The sequence below is a fragment of the Paralichthys olivaceus genome, chromosome 4 (assembly GCF_024713975.1).
Source record: "Paralichthys olivaceus isolate ysfri-2021 chromosome 4, ASM2471397v2, whole genome shotgun sequence".
NCBI lineage: Eukaryota > Metazoa > Chordata > Actinopteri > Pleuronectiformes > Paralichthyidae > Paralichthys > Paralichthys olivaceus.
The window spans coordinates 4,155,265-4,181,803 of record NC_091096.1 but is presented as its reverse complement, the minus strand read 5'-3'; the positions used below and the strand labels follow the sequence as shown (position 1 = coordinate 4,181,803).

The 26,539-nt window shown below is 41.3% G+C and overlaps 2 protein-coding genes across 3 annotated transcripts; one reads left to right on the top strand and one right to left on the bottom strand.

Annotated features, from left to right (window-relative positions):
• Nucleotides 1–63: 63 nt before the first annotated feature.
• Nucleotides 64–9,428, top strand: tesca (tescalcin a). Of its 2 annotated transcripts, none has more exons than XM_020099133.2 (8): nucleotides 64–323; nucleotides 2,036–2,105; nucleotides 2,606–2,686; nucleotides 4,619–4,758; nucleotides 5,803–5,864; nucleotides 8,389–8,496; nucleotides 8,581–8,628; nucleotides 8,722–9,428. In XM_020099133.2, exons 1-8 carry the CDS (start codon nucleotides 260–262, stop codon nucleotides 8,812–8,814), a joined length of 666 nt encoding a protein of 221 aa, XP_019954692.1. In that variant the 5' UTR covers nucleotides 64–259; the 3' UTR covers nucleotides 8,815–9,428. The 2 variants fall into 2 exon arrangements, with proteins under 2 accessions (XP_019954692.1, XP_069379468.1); XM_069523367.1 differs by having other exon boundaries at nucleotides 205–323; nucleotides 2,036–2,210.
• Nucleotides 9,429–9,473: 45 nt separating this feature from the next.
• On the bottom strand, nucleotides 9,474–26,259 carry fbxw8 (F-box and WD repeat domain containing 8). The gene is made up of 11 exons (XM_069523366.1): nucleotides 25,640–26,259; nucleotides 25,431–25,535; nucleotides 24,127–24,291; nucleotides 23,849–23,937; nucleotides 21,439–21,596; nucleotides 20,922–21,118; nucleotides 20,186–20,404; nucleotides 14,393–14,520; nucleotides 11,014–11,187; nucleotides 10,522–10,638; nucleotides 9,474–9,863 (listed from the first exon to the last, which is right to left on the bottom strand). The coding sequence occupies exons 1-11, from the start codon at nucleotides 26,096–26,098 to the stop codon at nucleotides 9,698–9,700; spliced, it is 1,977 nt and encodes a 658-aa protein (XP_069379467.1). The 5' UTR covers nucleotides 26,099–26,259; the 3' UTR covers nucleotides 9,474–9,697.
• Between the last annotated feature and the right edge of the window lie 280 nt (nucleotides 26,260–26,539).

Below are 26,539 nucleotides of genomic sequence, written 5' to 3'. Positions count from 1 at the left end.
CTGGAATAAATATTACTCTTTACTCAAATGCATAATAAACCAGGATGTTCTGCAGCAGTGAGTGGAATCCACTCAGGACATGTATCCAGAGGCTGTGTGGATTTAGGACCTGGAGGACGCCAGATGTTTTCCAGGAGCGGCAGACTTCAGTTCCACTGTCCCGCCGATAGCAGCGCGATAAAGCGGCAGCTGCAGAGGAAAGTTGAGCCAGTCGATCCGGATTTGTTGTGCGTCCTGACGCGCCGGCGGAGCAGCGAGGATGGGAGCTTCACAGACGCGCACTGAGGCCAACGAGTTCCAGGACCTGATGGACAAAACTGGATGTAAGTAGGTGAAAACCCACGAGTGACGCACCACGTATTAGTTTTTAAACTCGCTCACTGTGTGTGTTTCCACGCGTAAAAGTCTGGTGACAGACAAAACTGGGTTCGTCAAGGAAATGAACACGTTTAACGAGACATGGGGAAACCTGATCATGGCACCAGCACGTGATCCGAGTTTCTTTACGAGTTTAACATTTAGATAATGATCAGTAAACACACAAAGTGATTTCTTAAATAAAACGCACAATCAATCACGTGAGTTAAATAACTGTATGTTTTACTTTCTTTTTTAGTTTTTCACCTGCAGCTTCATTGATCAGTTAACAGACACTGAACTTATTTATGAATTAAGATTCATTGATTGGAAACGTTGAATGAGCCGAAGAACAACAAATACAAACAGGAGAGTGTGAAGATCTTTCTGCTGGATCTTGATTCAGTGGCACGAAGAGTGAAACTCAGAGATGAAGTTTGGATCCCAGACTGATCCCAACTTTATGAAACAGAACGTTTGAGACTTTGAACCTTTCTTTATTGCTTTAGTTTCCTCGAGGTGGAGCTTTGACCCTGTTTCTCTCTGGACTCAGTGTAGGAGATGAATATCAAGGAGATAAACATCTATGTCGATTCTACTTTCTCCGCTTTGATGATAACTAGAACAGTGCCCGTTCCAAACCTTGTTCTCGTGTTGATGCTCTGGATCTTCCTCAGAATTATTCCTATCAAAACACTCTGTAACTTTTTATTCTTTGTGTGCAGAGTTTTTTTTATAAACAGTCTGTGGTCCAGAGTGAAGTTAGAAAACTTTGCGTTCATCCTACCCGGTTTGTTTGTCGCACCAAACTCAGCACCTCACTTCCTCATCTATAATATAATACATCTATAAAACACATGCAAGCGTGAAGCCGATTAGATGAACGGTTTGCACGATATATGGAATCAGTTGCTAGATAATGATAATAATAATCATAATAAAATCTTATAAAAATTTAAATTTTCATGGATCAAATGTATCTTAGCTGCTTCAACATAAAACCAAACATTAGAAGCTTAAGAACACAACATGAGGAAATGAGTCTCATTGGAACTGACAGGCACACGCTTGTTGCTCCGACCACAGATTCGTCATTGTTTTTGTATTTGCTGAACTGGTTGTGCGCTTAATTGAGATCTCCCTGTATCTCTTGATCTTTGCACATGTAATAGTGGCACCACCCGCTCCTCCCTGCAGACTTGTTTCTGCATGAAGCTGCAATCTGTCTAAGTGCACGTTCTTCACCCAGCACTCAGCAGCTACACTTGCTACTGCAAACATCTATTTAATGGCTTCTGTAAAAAGTGTTTACAGAAACAATTGAAAATGGCCAACCTGTCGTGATATGTGATGGGTCCGAGCCAGATCGTGATGTTTAAGTGTTTCAGTGTGCGGCCGCTGGTCCGCTCAGTGAGTTAATGATTCAGGGAACCCCTTTGAAAAGGTATCTCAGTGCTGCACAGTGTGTTTGCTTTGTCATTAGAGTGATAGAGGAGCTGCACCTGAACGCAGCGGCCCGGGATCGAATCCAGCATGTTACCCCTCCTATATAAATATATGTACACACTGCAACAAGAAGATTAGATCCTTTGTCTATTTCTGTTCGATTGCATGTGATTGCTGTGGAGTAATGGCTGAGTCACTGTCACTCGTTCATGCTGTTTGTGTTTCTTGTCAGTTTCAGGGGAGCAGATCAAAAACCTCCAGAAACGCTTCCTGCAGCTGAGCGGGAACGAAGAGACAATAAGGTAAAACAAACCTGCCCCTGGTCAGCTGCTCGGGTGTCTGATGGAAACTATTTGGCCTCGGTCACAAAGGATGAAATACTACCTGCGTGGCCGTGGTGATGAATTGTGGGTATTTCTGGTATCTGGCAGTGACGCAAACAATCAACACACGGTGAAAACACGCAGGCTGCACCAATGTAAACATAGGCACACTGGACAAATACAATATGTGGATGTATCAGCCACACAGAGCGGACATGTACTGTACTCACACACACACACACACACACACACACACACACACACACTGGTGTAGTAATAAATCACTCCCTTCCCTTTAAAAAGAACCAGTGCACATGTTGCGTTCGCCAGGGATGTCTCTCCTGACAGTTTACCTTCAGACTGAGATCCTGTTACTTCCCATTAACAACATTCAGTATTATTTAAAAGTGCAGGAACACGCTGCCTCTGTTCTGCAGTGTCTGTTTTATGATAATGGATCTTCTCTTGTCGCACTGCAGTAGAGAAAACTTGGACAGCATACCGGACCTCGCCAACAATCCAATCAAAAAGGAAATAATCAACGCATTCTTCGATAAAAGGTGGGTAACGTCAATTTATAGCACACTCTTGTCCTAAGTTAATATTATTATCATTGTCTTGAATAAAATACTTTTAACTCAACACCCTATAAAACAGCTGTATGCAAACGTTAGGACTAATTCCATATTTAGGTTTTTGAGGTATAAGTATAAACAACAGTCCCTATATGAAACCAAATTTAAATTCACGAGATCCTGGTTTTTATTTGCATCTGCACCAAATTGCACTCAAAAAAAAAAAAAATAAGTGAAATAAATTCCTGGATCTGCACCAAAGATATTTGATTCTTACTTGGGTCACGTCCCACCCCTGCACAAAATCTCTTGGAAATTGGTTAGATTAGGCTAAATCTCTTCATAATCATACAAACTAAGAAACAAATGCAGCCAAATAAACTTTATTTGTGAAGCAATTCTCTCGATAAACTGGCAAAATGCTTCAAACAAGGATGAAAACAACATTAAGATAAAGAATAAAAGTCTGATATAAAAGACTTTTATTTATTTATCTCTAAGCCTCTATAGTAAATACTGAACACTTACACCAGCCGATGCAGGAATTTCTTCCTGGTTCTTAAATACAACCAGTAAAAGTTTGTGATTCCTGGACTGTGAACTTTATATATAATAGTTTGACATCTGAAGTAATAGTCTTGAGCCTGAGATTAGAATATTGACGCCACAGTTTGTAGCATTAACACTGGAGGAACATGAGCTGTTTCTTGGTTTGTCTTTTACCACTTCTCCTAATCTTTGTGATAAGATGGACGGAGGAGTGGTTCTATTCCTTTATAGACTTGATCTCCACCCGCTGATTATCTGCAGGGACTCAGCTTTACTGGGTTTGATGTTTACAACGGTTTAATCAAGATCTTGGATGTTTAGTGCTTTATTTCACTTTGTTTAGTTTATTAACGTCAAACACGGCTCAGTGGAAAATACCTTTAATGTGCCGGGGTGGCCGACAATGTTGGTTTCAGTCTCCTTCTCCAAGAACCGTGGAGACGTTGGTGAAAACAGAACGAGTAAATCATCCATTAACTAAAGGAAACAACACGAGGGTTTTGTTCCTCTGCACAGACACTTGTTTGACATTTTAAATCCAGCAGTTCCTCATGCTTTGGAAAGACAAAGTGAACAAGACAGACTGTTGAGTATACAAATTTTTATCTTTTCTTTTGGTTCAGTTTTTAGAAGAGTGGAAACCACAGAAACAAACGATAGAAACAACCGCACACGATCGTCTAGTTCTCATAGTAGAAATATAAAAGAAAGTGTTTATTTATTCATCTGAAACAGTGAAAAATAAAGATCATTGCATTACTCCCTGAAAAATCAACAAAATGATCATTTAAAATACCCTTTGTTAAATGTTTAATATTAATAAAAGGGAGAAAAAAAGTCCTCAAACTGCCCTTTCATCAGTGTTCGCCCCAAAATGTGATGAGTTCTGCCCCCGGCCCCATCCCTCCACCAAGCTGTGACTATCAGTTCAGTAGATTTTATGTAATTCTGGCAACAAATAAATCAACAAACAAGCTAGAAAGTCTTCTTCCTTTTCTTGTTCTTCCTTTATCCCGTTTAGCTTATTGGCGGGCGGCAACCAAGGTCAAGGTGCATTACCAACGTTCACTGTGTGTTTCAATATCCTACTTGTTCTTCTTCCCCATTCGGTGTCTCCTTCTGACTCCACATTTAAATTCACTAGATCCAGATTTTTGATTTGATTGATTCGTTGAAAATCGTCTCAAAGGATCTGCCCTAAAATGTCATGGGTTCATCCTTGAGTCACATCCGACCCCTCCACGTTGTTTGGGTAGTTTTTGACAACTAGACAAACAAACGCAGATGGAAACGTAACCTCTGAAGTGGAGGTTTCACATTTTTCCAAAATGTATGTTTTAAACTTTGATTTCTTCCTTCTGTGACCAGGAACCAGCATGAGAGCGAGGTGGGCTCCTTGGAGGAGATTGGCTTCGAGCAGTTCCTCATGGTCATGTCGCATTTCCGCCCTCCGACCCTGAAGACGACGGAGGAGGAGAAGGAAGCCATGAGAAAGGAGAAGCTTCGCTGTAAGTGACTTCCCTCTGTTTTTAATAACAGTGAGTGCAGCTGTCTCGGACCCTTCATGCGTGACTCAGTTTCTGAATACTGAGAAAAAAAAAGTGCAAACCAGCGATGTGGATCTCTTATTTCAGTCAGGGCCGACATGCCACGAAGAGTGTGGCCGTTCATAGCTGCATGTGTGGGCACAGGTTTCCTCGCTGCATGGGTATCTCACTGGAGAGGCTCGTAATACCTACGAGCCTCGGCCGGGCACGAGGCCAGAGCGAGTTGATTCTGTTCCAAGATATCTTTTATGACCTCAGACTATTTTTTTTTGTCACCTCTGCCAGGAGTCATCGTAGTGAAATCTGTTTCTCCTCAACTTCCTTTGTGTGATTTGACTTTTTTTTTCTTCATCATGCTTTTTTCCCCCTGGTATGAAACAAGGTGGTCACACTGTTGGTTCAGTTTCCTCTTGCATAAAAAAAACCCCCAAAATAAAAAGTTTTCGATTCAACCTTCACCGTCACGGCCACTAAAGCTGCTGTCAGACGTGCACTGAAGTCTGGAGAACCTGTGGACATTCTCCGGAGGCATGTGAGAACATTCTCACGAGCGACAGAAGCAAAAATGGAAAAAAGAAAAGAAAAAGAAAACAAATATCTCTGCATGAAAAAGCTGTGGCACACAACAAAAACATGTGGTCTCCGTTTTCTGCGTTTTTCATAATCAAACATTTTCATCATGCAAAGAAAGACGAAGCTCTCTCTGCTTTTCATGATGAGCTCATTTGACATTAAGATGAACATTTGATGGAGAAACGCAGAAAATGTCATCAGACGTCGCCTCAGGAAACAATATTTTCGTTATATAAGACATGAAGTATTGTCACAGGCCTGAATCTTGTAAATGTCAATTGAAGCTGCTTCTTTCATGTGATTGTTTACGTCGTTTATCTGTGCATCTTCAGAAACGTCCCCCCAATCACAGTTATCTCAGATCCTGTGATTTGACGATGGAAGTTTCCTTTCAGACCGTGAACTAAATCGTTTTTCCGTTTGTCTTCCCAGTTCTGTTCAACATGCATGACACAGACAACGACGGCACCATCACTCTGGAGGAGTACAGGAAGGTAAGACGACTTTAAAAACGCTTTGACTGAGGTTAACGAGTCCAGATACCCAGCGTGCTGGTGAAGCTGTGTGAGCATGGAGCTGTTCTCGAGCCGTGTCAGTGTGTGTGTGTGTGTGTGTGTGTGTGTGTGTGTGTGTGTGTGTGTGTGTGTGTGTGTGTGTGTGTGTGTGTGTGTGTGTGTGTGTGTGTGTGTGTGTGTGTGTGTGTGGACAAACGAACTCAACAATGAATGAAGAGATTTTCACCAAACTTAGTGAGAATATAAATTGGTAAAGTGTCTCCAGAGGATTCACGTTTTGCAGCTGATCAGTGAAAGTCAACACAAATATGGATAAAGTAAAGTAAAAGTAAGTAAACTTCCTTTATTGATCCCACAAGGGGAAATTCTTTTTACACTCATGTTTTTCATTTTATACATGCATTAACCCACAATCCCACACACACACACAGGGCTCAAGACATGCACATTATGGAGAGAGATGGTAGAGTGATGGGCAGCCCCAGGAAAAGCGCCCTATGAGCGATTGGGGGGTACGGTGCCTTGCTCAAGGGCACCTCAGCAGTGCCCAGGAGGTGAACTGACACCTCTCCAGCTACCAGTCCACCTTCCATGATTATGGTCCATGCTGGACTTGAACCGGCCACCCTCCGGTTCCCAAGCCAAATCCTTATGGACTGAGCTACTGCTGCCCCAAAAAAACCTAAATATTCAAGATATCCCTGCAAATAATAGAACAACACAAAACTTAAATTCATTATATGATAAGTGAGAAAATGATGTCAGGCATTGTTCAGTTTCTCTTCATCCTGGACTATAGACACAACCTTTGGTTTATAGATTAAGAAATCATTTTCTAATGCATCCTTGAACGTGCGGGTCAACGCACGGCAGCTTAAGAAACAAACGCAAATACACGCAACACAAACAGACACAGAAACGTGCTGCAGGGGAAGAGTTTCCCGGAGATGATCTGCGGCAGCTTGGTTTTGTTTGTGCTCTGTCTGTTTGTTTTGTTTCTGAGTGTTTTTTTAGAAAAACATTTTAAAGGAGTTTTGCGTTTGCAGGTTTTTTTTTTTAGCCGATTACATAGTTAAGGCTGAGGTGGAGCTGTTCTGGACAAAAATGTTTTTTCATAATTATAAGCCACGAGTTGTCCCGAAGCAGCAGATCAACAAATGTGTAACACAGCAAAGCGAGCCGTGTGTCCACGCCCTGTGAACAGGTGTTATTAGAGAAGTGAGGCAAATATTTGTGTGGGTGGATTCGTAAGGTGCCGTGTTGCTGTTCTGGTTATTCTAGTAGCCAGTTTGCAAATTAAATACAATTATAAGATGACTAAATTAAAATTACTGTATATTTAGACATGCATAAAGGTGAGCTGGCGTAGTGGCAGTTAAATTAAAATCTCATGTTCTCGTCCCACTTTTTGTGCAGACTCGAAATAACACAAGAAATACTGTCTTAAAAAAATCTCAGAAGTATTTCAAAGGAGAATCTCCCTTTTGGCATTTAAGTAAGTAAGTGAAGAAATATGTCAAAGTTTAGTTTAAACATTTGCTTTGTGTAATCGGCTTTATATTAAAAACACAAGAGAAACTTTGCAACAACATATTAAAACAATAATACAAATATGGAAGTGTATTGGATTCACTTGAAAAAAAAAAAGAAATCTGGTTTTTCTGAGTAATTTTATTTTCTGTTTTTCTGACAATTTATTTTTTTTCTTCTGTTTTTCGGACAAATCTTTTTTCTGAGTTCAGAGAGCATTTGAAACAATAGACACATTCATTCCTTTATCGAGAGCTCGATGTGATGGAAACAAACATGACCGGCTTGTGTAGTTTAATCAAGTTTTACCTTGATCTGGGTTTACGACACTGGGAGATCGTCCTGTCTTTAAGTCATATAGATGTGTTATCATGAGTTTGTCGACTCTACAGACACCTGAGGACTCATTCAGAAGGAGAGCTCATTCAGAACTGCTGAGAGGGGGCATGTATGGAGGAGTCACCATAGATCCATGGGAGTCACTTGCAGGTTGGAGGTTCTCGCGGAAGTTCGAAGTATCTCGATAATTCAGAAAAAAAATTATTCCGAAAAACAGACAAAAAAAAATTTGTCAGAAAAAGTGAAAAAAATTAATTACTCAGAAAAAACGTTTTTTTTTTGTTTTTTTATAAAAATGATGAAAAGAGAATAAATAAACCATAAAAATTACTTTTATTTTCACGACGATTTAATTAAATAGTTTTCTGAACCTCAGTGATAAAATATTATCTGGATTAAATTGTGAAAAGTGAACACGTCTTTTCAGTTTAACGAGATTTTAATTTTGTTCTTGCGTCTTGATGTCATTGAGCCTTTATAGATATATAAGCAAAAATGTTTACATAGAAAAAAGCTTGTTGATTTTCTTAATTCAAGTTTTATAAATTTGTTTTTCCTTTTTTTTATCATAAAGTTTATGGTTAAAGTGCAAAATATTGTGCGCAAAAATATATTGTTGATGTTTTAATCCGAGGTCGTCGAGGAGCTTCTGTCAAAGAGCGGAGACATCGGGCTGGAGGCTGCCAAGGCGATAGCAGATGCCGCCATGTTGGAGGTGGCGAGCACAAACGTGCCGCACATGGTACGTGAACTAAACCAGAACTGAACGTTTTAATTAATTCTCACTGTCAAATATCATCAATTTTCATCTTTTTTATCATTTCAGGCCCCGGACGAGTTTTACGAAGGAATTACATTTGAGCATTTCGAACAGGTTTGCACTTTTCCTCGTTTTTATCTTCCAGCTTGTGACACTAAACTTAATTTGTCACTTACTTATAAAAGCTTCTCCCTCGTCTCCCCTCAGATTCTAAAAGGCCTTGAGATGGAGTCCAGGATGCACATTCGATTTCTGGATGTAGACACCACAACAATGCGTTGTGGGAAATCAAAGTCTTGAAGGAGTCGCTCTCGAAAAGACAAATATTAATGTTGCTGCTGTTTTTAGCAGAATCTCCTTAAACGGAATGAAGCCGAATACTTTTTGATATATTTTTGGACGGTGAGAAAATAATCAGACTGTTTTTTTATGGTGATTATATGAAAGAATGTCTGGTCTCATGCTGATGCAGTTTGACAAGATGGAAATGTTTTAAAAATCAAAAGGACATTTTGCTTCCCCAGCTCACAATTAACCCCGACCCTCCGAACATTCTGCTCCTGTCACATATTTAAAAAAACTAAACATGATTTTCATTTCTTTTTCTCACGCTTCACTTCACTTCTATCAGATTTCACACTAACGCACTACCTCTCTGTGTTCTCCTGCTGTTCTATAAATGTGTGACTAGAATGTCAGTGAAGGATTCTTCTCAGCTGTGCCCAGCGGCCGCTCTGGTTTCCGTCTGTTTTGGCGAACATCCAAAACGTGAGATGCAGACAACAAATCATTCCTCTGCAGCTCCAGAGTAGTTTGACGTTGACTTTATCTGTTCCTCTGAATCGCTGTAACACTTATCGTGATCTCAGATGAATTACTACTGAATACGTTTAATAAATTTACGATAAAATAAATGCATGTGTGAGAGGTTTTTGTTAAAAAAAATGATTGAACCAAAATGAGGTAGAAATATAACTTTTTTTATTTATGTTGTACAGCGACATTGATTAAAAATCCAGGGAGCTAGACTTCATTTAAAAAATATTAAATTTTACAGTAATGATTTAAAAGGTTGTGATCGTGTGCAGCATCTGAACTCTGCAATGTAAAGCAAACATTTCCGATAATAAACATATTAGCAAATATTACAAAGCTTGATTTGACCATAGCGATCAAATGCGTGTCAGTGTGATGGATGGGAGCCGGACAGTCGGTCGTAAGGAACCGTCAGACCGATGTTGTAGTTGTAGCCGTAGGATTCTTTGTAGTCGGACCTGCAGATGGGCAGGATGTGATCCTGAGACAGCGCGTCCTCGGAGAAGTCGTAGTGGCAGATGACTCCCCGGTGTCTAAACCATAGAAGAAACGAAAAACATCAACACCTCATTTCACTTTTCAAAGTGGACGCTTCATGACTTTAAGGTTTTCATGATCTAATGTTTCAGGAAACATCACTTTCCTTAAACTGTCCACAGACGAGCTGCTAGGTGAATATTATGGGGTATTGTGATTTCACGTGACATCACAATGATGCTGAAGTATCAGATGAAAGACTGACGAGGTGTTTCGGGAGCTTCAGTGTTTTCTGTGGGGGAGGGGAGCTTCTTATAGCACAGACTCTGAGCTTTTTAACTTTGCAGAACTTTTACAATCAAGCAAACTAGAGGAAAGCTCACTAACCTCTAAAGCTCACTAATCGAAAAACATTTCTTCAATAGAAGAAACAACGTGTAAAGTTTTGCAAATGTGAAATAAACAAGAGATAACAGAGAGCTGCTGGTGGGTGGATTTAATTCCCTCGACCCGTTTCTGGTCTTTATGCTAAAATATGCAGTTTTCTCTCTGTTTTGTGAACCTGTGGTTCAGAGAAACACTTGATTCACTGACTGAATGTCTAAATCAAGGAGCTTTTATCATCCTGTGGGAGTTGCGAGGTGGATGTAGAGAAGAGATCAAGACTAAAAAAAGAATCAGAAGAAGAAGAAGTGTGGGAGTGAGATGAGCGACCTGCGGTGAGCTGTGAGGTCATCGTCGGTGATGCAGGCCCCTCGCGGCGACTTGTCGTCTGGGATGTTGGCTGTTACCAGGGTGCTGGCGTTGAAGCGCACATGTCTGACAGGATGCCTGCGAGGTGCAAAACAACAGCTTCAGTACACGACACATCCATCACATCACTGCTGTTTTAATAATAAACTTTATTTATATAGCACCTTTCAAACAACAAGAAACTATTTAAAAGCAAATATGATTTTTAAAGTGAAACATCGAAGAGTGAATAAAAAGTTCAAACAATAAATTCACATTTTCAATTTTTCATTCAGGATCATGTGGTTGTGGTAGGAAATAGTTTTCCAAATGTGACCGACATGCAAGCTGCGTTTCATAACATGAATCGCTGCGATGCCATAAAATAAACATCATCATTCACCTGAGACAATAAGAAAGAAACAGAGAAGCAGATACAGAATCAGATCTGTGAAATCTTTTCTGTTCTCTCACCTGTTGTGCATCTCCCACAGCTTCGCTCCCATCCTCAGCTCCCACACACACACCAATCCCTCGCCTCCGCCGCTCACGATCTTCCAGTCGTCCGCCTGCACCGACGTCACGCCCAAGTGGTGAGCGTACAGGGACGCCACGGAGGAGCCGGCTCGCAGGTCAAAGACCCTCACCCTGAAAGACAGCGCGGAACAACACGTGTGGTTCTTATTTTCACCGTATGATTTCTATAAGTCTGGTCACAAGATGTTTGTGTTCTAGGTGTTGTCAGGCGCAGCTTTGTGATGACACATGATGATTTTACACTAAGTGGTTTTCAGAGTGAAGACAACAAATGCATAATAATCAAAGTGAGGACAATAGTATCAGTCATCTCCAGTGGAGCGTGGTCATTTTGGATTTTACTTCCTGCCAACAGAGGCGGAGATCTCATACCGAGAGTGCACAAGAGGGAACAGTTTGTCAAAGAGTGCATTCATTTACAGACAAAAGGACACTATTCTTATTTTAGAAGGAAGCAAGCATGAGAACTTTTCAAGAATCCAGTTGAGGGACCAAAGACAAATAAAGGCTGAAGCAGATGTTTCACTGTAGACTTTAGTTCCTGCTCTATTTACTGACTGATCCGAAGAAACGCATCATTTCTCTGAGCTAAGTTTACAAAAAACACGAGAAACCTGTTCAAATATTCGTCTATCTTTCTTCTGAGTTGAATTACCGATGTTTCGTATTCTAGTAAATATTCTGATTGAGATATTTGTTTTTCATCTTGACATGAAACACTTGTGTTAGATGCTATTCTATAATTACTCTGATTACTTTCCTCCTTTCAGTTATTGAGTAATTAGTAATTGTGTTAGAGGGAGATTTCTCTTTTTGTTGGGTTTCATGAGCAACACGAGCCCAGGGGAGCTTGAGCTCCATCTGTTGTCACTGTGGCTTTATTGCAGCAGAGAGGATCCAGGACATGACTCTATCCAGGCTCAACCCTCTTCCAAGACCTCATTACCATAATCCAATTCACTCCGGGGACAGATTTCATTTCCGTCTCCAATTAAAAAAAAAAAAAAAACAAGAATCAGAGTTAAATGGCTAAATGGGACTTGTTGGTTTCTTGTGCTTAGTGGCTTTACGTGATGGAGGAGCACATTTCAACAATGAGGACCGGACATTTCTGGCAGACCGCAGGGAACCATAAATCTGGAGGCGACTCGGTCATCGGTGAGCTGTCAGTGGCCAGACTCCTCTTCATTAATCAGGAGATCTGTGTAATAATAGCAGAGTGGAAGATGCTCGTCTAACTCCTGAACTGTTTTCTACAGACGGACGAGAGGTTTACGATAATACACGGAGGATTGTGTTTGAGAATCGTTGTTTCGTCCCTCTACGTCGTAATAGACCGGCAGTCTGTCCAGGACGTACCCGCCTCTCGCGCAATGTCAGCTGGGATTGGCTCCAGCCCCCGACCCTCAAAGGATTGGAGGCATAAGATCGGACAGGATGGATCTTTGATGCAAAACTGTGGTGCAAAATTATTACACATGTTGAAACGCACAATGACACTAAACTGCTTCAGGTTTCATCAACTTCTATCCTGCAATCTACAATCTGGACAAGACCAAGGAATGAACCAAATAAACCGAATTCAATGACAGAATTTCAGCCCGACTGACAATACTGAAGATAGAAATCTATCTGACACATCAACATCTGGATGCTTACTTCTGCATTCACATTCTTGTGCCTGCAGCTTTCAGCCAGGACAAGGATGTCGTGGCATTTTGACCCTGAACCACATAGTTGTTTTGACGAATGTAGTGTTGGCCAATAAATCAGTCAAGCTCTAGAAAAAAAAAAAAAAAAAAACTCCAAACACTTGAATCGAAGACAGAAGTGGACAAATTAAACTGTTGACCCTTGAGGGCAGTAAAGGAAAAACAAAACAGTCTGGACCAACGTGCGGGACAGACCTTCCATAGTCGAGCCGCCAGCATCACATTGGAGACAAGTCGAAGATGTGAGGAAACTGGTCCCACGGCTGGACTCAAGAAGTGCAGTCCTGCATTATGATAAGTGAGCGATAGCCACAGGTATTATACACTTACTCATTTCCCCCTCTCTCCTATTTGAATCCAACCTCGCTCTTTGCCCTTATCTTTCCTGTCCGTGCAGCTCTGGCCTCGTTCCAGACGTTACCAGGATCCATCCTTCGCTCCCAGGAGCTCAACAACAAAAAAACAACAGAGGGACAAAACTCATTTGGACCAAAAGAAAGGATGTATTAGGCTTTGGCCTGAAGCCACAGTGTTGGAGGGCCAAGATCGCCCACTGTCCCTCAGTATCACCGATTTCCATTTGTCCTCGACTGTGCTCTGCATCAGCCGGGGCCAAAGTGGAAGAGCCAAGCTGGGGGGTGTGTGTGTGTGTGTGTGTGTGTGTGTGTGTGTGTGTCTCTGAACAAAGCTACACATCTCTCAGAAAGAAACCAACAACAACAAAAAAACCACAAAGCAGTTGGATAAAGACTCAACTGACGCTCTGGCCAAAAAACAACCATTTGAATTCTTCATTCAAATGCTGCCGTTCAATTATTTCTTCTAGAATATAAACAATGTCAAACATTTCCTTTTGGCATCATAGAGCATCTTTAACCAAGCGTGTTTGTGTCTGTGCACGGTTGCTCAGTAAAAAGAGAAGAAAAACAACAGAAACTAAACAAAATAATGTGGTCTGTCTTTCGCTTTACGCCAACTACTTAACAGCCAGATGGATTCGGTGTTGAATAGACACAGCGGGGGCGGCTTTGGTCGAGGACGTGCCAGGGATTTTTCCTTTCCTGCCAGCTCATGCACTGCCGCTCCCGCTAACAAGGGCAGAATAGATGAGAATGGGTCCTTTATGCGTTTTCTCCTCATCTGGAGAGGCAGGTTAGCGATGTGGCAAGTGTGTGCACACACGCGTGGATTTGTGTGTTGTCGGATGAAATCAAGATGGACAGATTTTCTTCTTCTAAAGCATTCCAGGTAACAAAGGCAACATTTCTATTGAAGAGCAGAAGCTGCACATCTGAGTATTTCAATACCTCTTCTCTTTCTTCTACACTGAGCTATTCAATGCTTTTTTATTTTCCAAGGCAACGCAGACTGAGACGTGTGAATAATGCACAAGAGCTTTTACTTCTCACACATTTTCCAAACACCTGTTTTCCGCTGCAAGTAGCCTCAGCTTCCCGCTTCAGGTGTGACTGTGAGAAAACTAATAACAGCTAAAGTTCCTGGCTCAGATTCAGCCATTTGGGATGTGTATTATCGTTATTGGGAGATTCAGCCCGTACGCACGATCGAAGTGTTTCGTCCATCTGTGTCTGAATGCGTCTTACCTCCTGTCCTTGTTTCCGCACACCAGCAGGTGAGGAGCGGAGTCCCTCAGGTTGATGCAGGTGAAGTCTCCCGGCGAGCCACCGACACACCCGGCGGGTTTGCCCGTCTCCAGGCTGTAGATGTGGATCTAAGACGAGAGAACACGCGTGAAAATCTGGCATTTATCCAGTCCAAGCCCAAACGCAAAAGTCAGTCCTCTAACTGTGCCTGATTTCTTCTTCAAGGTCCATGAATTATTCCCTGGGAAATGGGTGAATGTCAAAATAACTATTTTAAGGGAAGAGAAAGAAAAGAAATTGACCTATCGCCATCTTTTGGATTCACACCAACATTCTTTGGAGTCTTTCTTGGCCCATGTTTCATCCTTCCACCAAGTTTTGAGTAAAAAAAAAGTTTTTGCCAAATCCTGCTGACGAACAAACAAACCAAATTAACTGTCAGGTCATTGTCATGGATGATGGTCCGTTTCCAAATCCTACAACATTCATCCGACAAAAAAAAAAACACTCAAATTAAAGCTGAAAGTTAGAAGTGTGACTTTTTCCTTTTATCTCAAATCCTGTATGGCTCCAAAACAAACTCTGCTCAGAGCTGCATTTTATTTCAGATAATATCCCTTAAATCCTTTTTTCCATTTTAATTACAGCTGCCCACTGAAGCCAAAGGTTTATCATCTGCTAAATGCTGGATCACAATCAGAAGCACGGGCGCAGCAGTGGTTTAGAATATTATCTTGGATTAATGGACACACGCACACAAACTCCAGTTCACTGCCGGTGTATTAAAACTTGCAAAATTCCAAATTCCTACCTGCTAATTCTTTCCACCTGAACAATACGACACCACTCACGGAGATAGAGGTGACGATACTGGACACAAGCCAATGATAAATCATTAAACACTCTAATATAACTCCCTGCAGCGAAGCCTCGTCAGTTAATTAAATGCAGAGCAACACTTAAACATTTAAGCTGAAGTGAGGATGGGGGGTTCAACCTGAGGGCAAACTTCAGTTACAGTCAGAGGAGCACATCATCGCCTCTGGCTCGACGGCTGCAGCGAAACTTTTCTTCTCCGCAAGTTACAATGATGTCATCTGGAGCCGGCCTAATTGGTCAATTAGCGGCCGGTGTTTTCTCATCCAAATGAGACAGAACAAACAGGATGGCCGCCAGGCAAGAATCGTCTTTGAATAATTAAAGCCATAAAGAAATGGAACGGAGGGAGGGAGGGAGGGAGAAGGTGGGAGAGAAAGGGACAGACAGAAAGTGAGAGAGCGAGAGATAAAGAAATTTGAAGGAAGAGAAAAGACGAGGCATGATGTCAGCCTTGAGGAGGAGCCAGCAGTTTTTATGTGTCCCTTATTTGTTCCAAGCGCAGCTTTAATTGTGTACCACCCTGGGGCAAAGCCCAAATCACACCGGACTTTGAAATGACAGCTTGATAGGATTTGGACAACAGAGGAGACGTGGACGAGGAGGGGGGGAGGGGGGGGGTTCAGAATCGAGGTTCAGGCTGCTGTTGTCAATGAATCATTACTCCTTATTAAATATCAGCCCACTTTGCCGACTAAAATGAATTAACGTCACTGAGGGAATCAAAAGATTTGTTTTGTTGTAATATTGGCAGCAGCAGAATATTTTGATGAAGAATCATCATGAGCATCACGATGGAGGAGTCGTTACGTTAATGCATTCGCTGGAGGCCCAGCGAGGCTTTAAGACAAAGGAAACTCTAATGGTGGCTTGTGCTGGGATGTTAATGTAATTACTCTCTTTGCTATTTAAAGATTAAATGTTTGGCAATTACTGCAGCGCACCGAAGAAAAACCTTTCATGCTGCCGAAGCCTGAGCACATTTGGCCAAAGAGTAGAAATGGACTTGGCTTTTAATCAGGGTTTCTGCAGGTTTAAAAAAGTTCCATTTATGACCTTTTAGGATTATAATGAATTGAATGTGACGTGTGTCAAATACAACAGATATGAAGGAATAGTCCCTGAACGTATCCTCTAATATCGTTACACACTATATCTTAAAACAACTCTCAAAAGAAAATATTCTATGAAACTAATACTTAGTTATGTATCTAAATGAAGTTAAGACCTAGTACATCATATTTGAACACATTTCGGTCAACCCGATAATTCATCTTAAATAGACCAGGAGTGGAAAAAACCGTCTGCAGGGTTTCACTCCATCCACAGACTCCATCAGCTGATGGAAGCTCCCTGGAGCAGAGAGGAGGAACTCACTGGTGAAACTAACCCGCTGAGATGAACAGTTTGAGGTAAAAACCTGCAGACTGTTTGCTCTCCGTGGCACAAACACCCACATCTGAGCAAACATGGAGTCAGAGCAACACTTGGTTCAGAGACCATGTGGACAAACAGAGATTACCTCATTGGACCAAACACACAACAACAGGCAGGTTTGTGGCATCATGTCATTTAGTATTTGCACAGAAACCGAGTCCCAAACTTGCTTATTCACAGCAAACGACAGTTACTGCCTCAGGTTGTAGGTTCCCTCCACTCACATTAAAGACGCTCACTAGATGTTATAATTCGTTGTTATCGAGGTAACGGCCACAAGGCAGAACCCACAAATGCTAGATTACACACAATGGTTAATATTAAGCTTTGCTTCCAATCTGGTTTTGCAGATAAGAAGTCGTGCTGTCCGCTGCGACAAGTTCAGCGCAGTGATTGGTCGATCAGAATAAGATTATCAAATCTTTCTGTTTGCAGATTTTAGTCCAACAGGATGCAGAGATACTTCGAAAAACGCACCTTTTAACTACGCGTGACGTCATTGTCTGACTTCTTCATGTGAGCTTTAGATTGTCTCTCAACTATTTGCAGAGATATGTTGGAAAATGTGTTGAGCTTGACTGTGGCCTTAGACCGATCAGCTCCAAAATTCAATCAACTGGAGATTCCCGACCAAGAAATACACCCACCACGTTTGGTGCAAATCCACCCATGCACACACTCACACACATTTATGCTTTAAGAAGTCCTTAATGTCCAGACATACAGTTTCAGTATAGCACATATGCATATACTGTACATCCAACCATCCATCCATCCATCATCCAGCCCTCTGTGGTAGATCCACTACAGTGTACGGACAGTTTGACAGGGGAGATGCCAGCTTGTGTTGAATGGCCAGACACAAGCTGGGTGGATGCCTGGGTGCTGCCGGTCCACTGGCAAAGAACGAGGCGAGTAGTAATGAGGATCTGGAGACTGGCTTCAACCACACACACACACACACACACACACACACACACACACACACACACACACACACACACACACACACACACACACACACACACACACACACACACACACACACACACACACACACACACACACACACACACTCTGCTTTTATAAAACAAAGCTGCAGCAGAATCAGTGAGAACCAACGAGTCTGAGTCAAGTTAACAAAAACATGACAATGTGGTCGAGTTCATCCAAAGTTAAAATGCTGGAGAGGAAAATATATCACTTCATAGGAAAAAAAAAAAAAGGTGTGAGAGGATGATACCTTCGTACATTTTGACAGATTTTAATGAAGCATATGTTTTCTAATAAAAAAAAAAAACTCTGGCATCGCCGATCAATCTCATCTTTAGAGAAAGACATCGCTGTTAGAAGTGTGACAGGAGTGACAGACAGGTTAATTAAATTTGTAAAATATTTTAATTAGTAAGAGACGCATGCGAATCTCGTATAATTTATATGAGAGTCTGGGCTCACGTCACTATGGAAACAATAAAGTTTTAAAGACAAGAAACTGAATCTACAATGAAACGTTTATTATAAGACTTTCTATTTATAAGCTTTGGATGTTTTCATTCTGGAGATAAAAATCAAGTCAAGACAAAACTGAAAACGTTCAATGATTAATTGGTTTTCTGTGGCAAAAAGATATTTTTCGTTTTCTAAGACGACGAGAAAAAAAAGCCACAAACTTCTTAATACATTGGACAAGAAAACGTAGGAAAGCTCCAATGTGGGAATTCAGTAATTTAGAGAGTCCACATGTTGGACGGCTGGAAGAGCAACTGCTGCCAAAACTAAAAGTACGTCCAGAAAGTAAAATACAAACAACAATGTTTGGGATTATACTTGAATCCTTGGGATAAAATGTTAACTGAGGAATAACTAATGAGTATTTTTTAAATCTCTAAAATGTCCGAATTATCAGCATTCATCGATAATCAATAAGTGGTTTAAAATGAACATTTCTTTAATTAATATAACAGAAAAGGTCTCAAATAAGAGAAACTGGAATTAAAAATGTATAAAAGATAATTTATTTTGAAGAATGATTAAAACATTTTCAACTATTATTAAATTATTAAATCAACCATAAAATTAAATAATGGTTTGAGTAATACAAAATATAGATTTTCATACAGAGTCCAGTAAAAACAGTTCAAACAATACTGAAGTTATAACTTTACTTGACTGTAACCTTAATTAATTGACAGCTTTGTTTTGTGAGGCCATTATACCTCTCAGTGCTACTCTCCCCTCTGTCCACCATGTGGTGCTTTGGATCTGTGTTTGCTGCAGCAGAATTTATTTTTTCAATACGAGTGACGTCAGTGCAGCAGCTCAGCCAAAGACCTGTCAATCTAAAAACAGATCGCTGCTCACACACGCAGGCCACATGTGTGCAAAGCTACCACCGCTCCCGTCTCTGCACAAGCTGTGAACTGAGCAAAATATAATGTAAAGGGAAAATATCCCTGGAGCTGAATTCATCATTTCTCATCCATTAAATTTAAAAAAGAGAATTTGATGAAGAGTAGTAACTTCTACACATTTGCTTCACGATCCCAACAGAACCGTTTGTCTCATGGCTCCTTGTACTTTCTAAGTAAAGCCTCAAGAGTCAATTAGGTGCACAGGGTCCTTAGAAACACAACATTATTAGAAACAAACAGATGCAGCTCAGGGGACGAGACTTTATTAGGGACAATTAAGGACACTTGAAGGTTGTAGTAATTAGGAGCAGGGCCCAAGGTGAACCTGTTGCTATTTAAACTGGCATCACATTCATTTCTAATGGGAACCCAGGGGGTCTAAGGGGGCACAGAGTAAGTGTGACTGTTTACATTTACACAGATGAGATGTCTTTAAGAAACTGTCTTTGTTTTTGCTGCATCTTTAATTCCAATCAGATAAAACTTTTAATGTAAATTACTGAGAAGTTTGCTCTGTGTTTAGTTTTCTCTAAAAAACGCCTTGATACAGCTCCATCACTTCCATTAACACACAACCACTAGATCATTATTTCATAATACGAGAGTCGTTCACAATGAAGCAGATAATCATCAGTTTGTCAGTTTGTGAGCTGGAGGCAGCTTTTACTTCAATTAACACTGAAATGACGCCGCAAATCCAATTTTATAAAGAAATACACATTTGTTTTCTGCCTCCTGTAAAACTCAGCACATCTGTGTTTTCGTCTTATTCTTTTTAATGTATTTATAAAATCTAGATTTCTATCTATTAATATTGAATTACTTTTTTTAAGTGTTGAACTTGTTGAATTGAGACTATGTTTTATGAAAGAAATTACACAATTTAATATATTTAATATATTTATTGACGACATTATTTTAGCTTGGGTTGTACAGATTAAAGAATCATAACATAATTAAATGTTGTAGCACATTGTGCAACAAGAGACAACTTTTTATGTCATGGAACATTTTCCGAGATGGTGAAGATATGAGGCTACAGGTCAATATTTCATTGCATCGAACTCACCTTGTTGCCTCCGTCGTGCATTGCCCAGCCTGAGCGCTTCACCCCGAGAGCAACATGGGAGTCGGAGGCATCCAGGCATGTGACCGGATGTCCATAGACTGAGTGGAGCGTCCGCGGCTCGTCGGCTCGCGGGTCGAGCAGGTGCACAGAGTCTCCTGCTGCCAGAGCCGCCAGCGGGCTTTGCTGAACCCGGCCTGGCACCATGACCAGGCTGTCTACCTGCCGCACAGACACAATGGGCAAACAGTTTACATTTCTCATGCTGCGGTAACATGTACATCCAACAATTTAACTCAATATCACTCTTTGTATGCATATAACTATTATACATACAGATTTTTAGTTTCCAACCCTGATCAAATATTTGTTATTGTAAATGCTGTAGCTTCCACAATTTCCACGATCCCGAAGGTGACATATTTATATCCAAAAACATACTTAAATTACTGTTAATGAAATGTGTTTTTTTTCCAATCAGACAAGCTGAAAATACTAATTTTTAACTAAAAATAACTCTGATCAAATAAATCATTAGTCATTTTAACATAACCACAATATCCTTCCACAGCTATAACATGTGGAATCAGTCATGGTCGTCGAATGCTTCCTTCGTTATTTCTCACATAAACCGAGACATTTCCAGATGAAAGTCGTGAAGAAGAAAACGTGCGAATCAAAACCTATTAATTAAACTAATAACACATCAGCATCAGAGGAATTCATCTGTCTGACTCACAGTCTTAGGCAGCCGAGTCTGGCAGATCGTCCTCCAGTAGCCTCGATCGTCTGCGCAGTCGAGCCGAACATCAGGCCCGGCCGCGGAGCCCAGGACGGGGCTGTCGGTGCTCAGGGCCAGGGCCTGGATCCTCCCTGGGCTCTGGTAGTGGTGGATGGGCTCCCCGCCTGTCTCTGTGCTCCACAGGTCCACACAGCCTGAACCGAGGACAGTGAAATACACGAGTGCTTTAAGAGCTGCGACCAGAGATTACCCACTTTTTTAGTTTGATTATTTAAAAGATGAGGATTTTCTGAGTGTAATATAAATATGAGATTTGCACTTCAGGGCCATTGTTCACTTGTGATTGTGACGTCTTTCTGTCACCAGGGAGCATCTTTTATTCGCATATACACACACACACACACACACAAACACACACACACACACACACACACACACACACACACACACACACACACACACACACACACACACACACACACACACACACACACACACACACACACACACACACCATCTTCATAAGCAGCAGCAGCCACTGTGCTGTTGACTTGGACGTGAAGAACATGTGGTCTGGGCTCCGTGTTCACTGACAGGCTGTTGGGCTTCAGGTACGAGGCTTTAGAGTCCCAGTGCAGCGTGTCCCACAGCCTCACGTCACCTGACGTGTACCTGAGAAACACACAAGAAACACTGAGTCACACTAAACACACACAACTCAAAGATTTCAACAAAATATTTGAACAAAAAAAAGGCCGATGAGTGTCGTACCTGACGTCATCCTCTCACCACTGAATCATTTCCCCTCTCACACTTTCCTCATCTACTCACTCAGATGTTTTTCTGAAATCTTTCTTCCACGATCTTTGGAGGACCACAGGGGTGTTGTTGGGGCGGAACACATCGGAACATTTAACCCCACACTTTTGTGTTACAGAGATCTATTGACTGATTTACATTTGAGAAGGTTTAACTTTTATATTTTAACTGATTTTCCGAACTAGTGTCAATTACTATTTACTGTTAAATAAATTCAGCACGAGATGCCACAACTAGAGGCATCTAACTCACATACTGGCCGTGTTTGTCAAACTTCACAGACAACAATTAAAATCTGGAAGTTTAAATCAGTTTCTCGATCTGTCAACAGGCAGAAAATTAGTGGACAACTGTTTTGATTAGCTATTAAATGTTTAAATCGATTTTTAAGGCAATAAAAAGGCATTTTCTTGCTCCAGCTTCTGCTGATGTGAGGATTTGCTGCAGAACAAGATATTTGAGGTGGCCGTCTTACACTCTGGAAGACTGTGATAGACACGACGTGCCGCATTTCATGGCTTCCTCTACTTTCTGTAACATGAACTTCAAGTTTCTATTTGTTTGAGCAGAAAGGTCAGACTTCATTAAATGTTCCACAGAACGAGACCTTTCTGAGCCTGAAGGCAAAGCAACAGATTCCTTTCGAAGTCCAACCACCGGCCCAAAGTGTGAAGAGCAGAGGTCAACAGAGGCCGCCTCAGTTACACAACAGAACTTACTGTGCTATCCTTTTATTGATTATAAAACACTGCACGCAGTCAGACGTCGATCCAGCTACAGTTCTTCAACACACTACACTGTGACCTTCTGCTGTTCCCCGTACAGCTTCACTTCATCTCGTGTTAGTGATAAAAAAGGCGTCTTTATCTCGCATCCACAACTAACAACAGAGTCACCCCGTGGCCCCTCAACGGGTTCCTGTTCCGCCCCCCCCCCCCCCCACCCTCGCTTAACCAGAGTCAATGAGCTCTCGCTGTGGGAGACGACAAACTGCAGGCGTTACCACCTCCACAGATACCATCATGTCTGAGCAAGTATCCGCCTCGCAGCCAGAGTGTGTGACACAGTGACAGAGTATGTGGCAGAGGGTGTACGTGTGTGTGTCTGTGTGTGTGTGTGTGTGTGTGTGTGTGTGTGTGTGTGTGCCATTGGCATCTCAGAATCTGGCAGGAAGTAAACAATAGGGATACACACTTTCGCTTAATTAGTGCATCACCTCAATGCCAATTATCAGCAGGATGATGATGCTGAATCCAAGAAATGTGTCAAAACTTTCATGTGCAGGAAAAAAAAACGCGCACAAATAAAAACAAACTTTGAGAAACTTCTTATTCATTTATAATTAATCAATCAGTCAATGAATGATTGTCTCCTGTTGCTTTTGAAAAGCCAAATCTCATTCTACTGATTTCATAATAAGATTTTCTCAATACAATTGAATCATTCTTGATTAACTGCTATTGATTAACTTTAAACAGATTCAACTACATTCACTGAGATAAATGACCCTTTAAGAAAAAATAATGGGAAAAGTATTGATGTTGTGAATTTGTTAATAGCTACGACATAAAGAATTAAGTTAAAAGTTTGTTCACATTCATTTTGTGTAGACTCTTTCTGTACAGCGCGTCCTACATCTGCCAACATGAACAAGATACAAACAATCTCCAATGAGACACAGCAAAGACTGATGGGAATCTAATCACATGACTCCCTGGAGATGCTGCACGTCTCCAGATGGGCTCCTGAGGGCCGCACACAATCTATCACTGTCTCAGCTCCTTCAGCGCAGGTTTACTTTAGTTTAGCTGCTGTTCATACAGTCTTCCCTCAATTACTACATATTACTTTAAACTCTAAATTGTGAAGAATAAAACATGTTTTGCATATTTTACCCATTAAGAAAAATAAGATTTTTCCTCTTTTAATTTTTTTTTCCCCGAGCCATGATCTCTCTTTATAATATTAACTAGCTATTAGGCCACAGGCAGCTTTATAATACAGCAGAGGACTGAATCTTAAAAAGCAAACATCTTAATACTGTTTGGATGTGGTCCGGTTTGTCAGAAGTGACCTGTGTGTTTTTTAATTCCATAAAAACTCACCCGGCAAAGACAAAGCTGTCACAGGAGCTGACGTCACACAGCACCTTCCCCAGCTCGAACTGCAACTGGCTGATGGATCCCACTCGATTCTACGCAAGAAACATTACTCGGCTGAAAACTGCGTCGTTGCACAATACGATAAACAACCAGTATGGCGTAATGTAAACATCTGATGTGAGCTGAACTCTGCACTAATTGTCCAAGACAAACATCTGGACAGGTGTTGTGTTTGGGTAATGAAGTGGCAGATTCACTGGAGATGAAGACCTCGAGCTCACCTTCCAGTTGGAGCGCACGGTTCTGGCCGAGTTCCTGCAGTCTCGCAGCGTGCTCTTCCAGCAGGGGGAGTCGGACACGCTGGCGTCCTGTTGATAGCCCTCCCTCGTGCACATCTTGAACCACAGAACGTTGTCCTCTGCAAGGACTCTCCACGCCCTGCTCACCTGGGAGGAGATTTGGGCAGAGTGACAGGGGATTGAGTCAGCATACATTACATTCTTGCATCACTTAATTTGTTCGTGCTTAACGAGAACGGCCAGCTGGCAAATGGATTCAGTGCACCTCGCGCTGTGGATCGGCGGCATGAGATTTAATTTACTAATCTATATCAAATTAAGTTACATACGGTTTTTAAGCTGCCCTAAGCAATCCTGCATAATTGGGAAAGTGCAAAATTACTGAAATTTAAAGACTTTACTGGAACCTTGAAACAAGACATCAGAACTCATTGTGATGAGTTTACAGAATCAAAGGGAAAAACATTTAGTATGAAGACTTAGTGTAAAGCAGATTGTTGCTTCTGTTCAACTCTTTCAACTCGATCTCTTAAAGACACATTTTTATAGATATGCTATTTCAGCTCTTGGGGTCTGAACTCACCACTTTATTTTTATTTATTTACTTTAAATTTAAACTATTTTGACTATTTTAATCATTTATTTTGTTGTCATCTGTAATATTTGTATTCATATAATTGTGCTCTAATGTGTGATGATCAAATTGCTTTCAGTTGTTGCCTATTGTTTGCTTATTCATTTATTGTAAAGCAGCAAAGTATATGAGTAAAGTTTATTATCAATATTATTATGATTGACTGTTTTCTTTAGTTTCAAGCACACAGAAGTGTCTATGGGACATCAAAAGTAAAGGTACAGTTGTTCATAAAATATATATATATATATATATATAGTTTAAATATATAATTATCTTAAACAAGAAATGCTGCTTTCTTTCCCAAAGTATCATATTAGAGGAAAACTTCCAAAAATAATGGGATGAAGAATCCAGGCACTCAAAGTGGTTTAAATAAAGTAAAAGGCCAAAGGGATTCAAGCATTAAAATACACCAACGTGTATCGGCTTATGTCTTCATCAGGACGTCCTGACACAGAGACAAAAAGGATAATGCTTGAATCCCATTTAAATAAAAGCCTTGACCTGGATTTATTATTTTAGGACATATGTTTTCCTCTAGTTTTTTGACATTCATTCCCTTCCATGAGCACCAGGGAGGGACACCGGCAGCGCTCCTGCCACCTCTCTCTTTATTATTATCATTATTAATATTATTATAGCAGCTTACCTGTGCACACCGGCCCAGCTCAGTACAGTCCAGATACTGGAAGATCTTTGAAGCTAATTCATACGGCAACTCAATATCGAAGAAGGGAATGTCATCGACTTCATTCTGCGAAGGAGAGAAATCCAACAAACGTTACAAACTCATCTGATTCTGGTCAATCATCATCCTCATCCTCATTATCATCATCCTCATCATCCTCATCCTCATACCAGGTCCTGAATGAGTTGATCCACCAGCTCTCTCTTCACCTTCCTCTGAGGCTGTTGTTGTTGTTGTTGTTGTTGTGTCTCGGCTGAGCTGCAGACACTGGTCCTGCTGTGAAACTGTCTTTTCCTCCGTGTCCTCTCCTCCTGGATCCTGTCCAGCAGAGGACCGGTCCTTCCGTCCAGCAAACTCCGAGCAATGGACACATACTCCGGCTGCTCCCCTGACTCTGCCGCCGCTTCCCCTCTTCCTCCGGCCGTGCCCCCTCCACTCCCCTCGGTGCAGCCCCCTTCCTCTGGTCCACAAGCCTCGTTGAGGTTTTTTAAATCTTCAAAATATCTGTTTTTCGAGTCTCTCTGTCCTGACGGATCTGGAACACCACCAACAAGTCGCTGCTCCCCTTTGCTACTCGTTAGCTCTTGTTTCCAACGCTCCCTGAACGCAGCAAGTTCGTCCCCCGCCATGTTCCTCAATCATCGTCAACAAAACTCCACGTTAGTTTGATGTGAATCGTTAAAACGCGATTTATTAGCCAGAAATAAAAAGTAAAGAAAACCGAGGCTCGGCTCTGTCGCCCAAAAACACAAATGTCCTTCTCTATAAACAGTCCGTGGAGCGACAGAGCGCTGCCAATTAAAAGTTCCGCTCATTTATTTATTCCGCAGTTTTATTATAGGCTGGACACACAGTGGGTTTTATGGTGATTTCTGTGAAAATACATTCAGATATGTATTTGTTTCATGCAGATGTGTGCACGTGGAGTCATGTTGGACAATAATAAATAAATAAAGCAGACAAAGAGAGGAGACAATGTCCCCGCTCATAACAAAAGACTCAGATCAGATCCAACAGTTAACCATCACATGTCTCTTTTGGGAAAAGATGATGTAAACCCCACATCACGT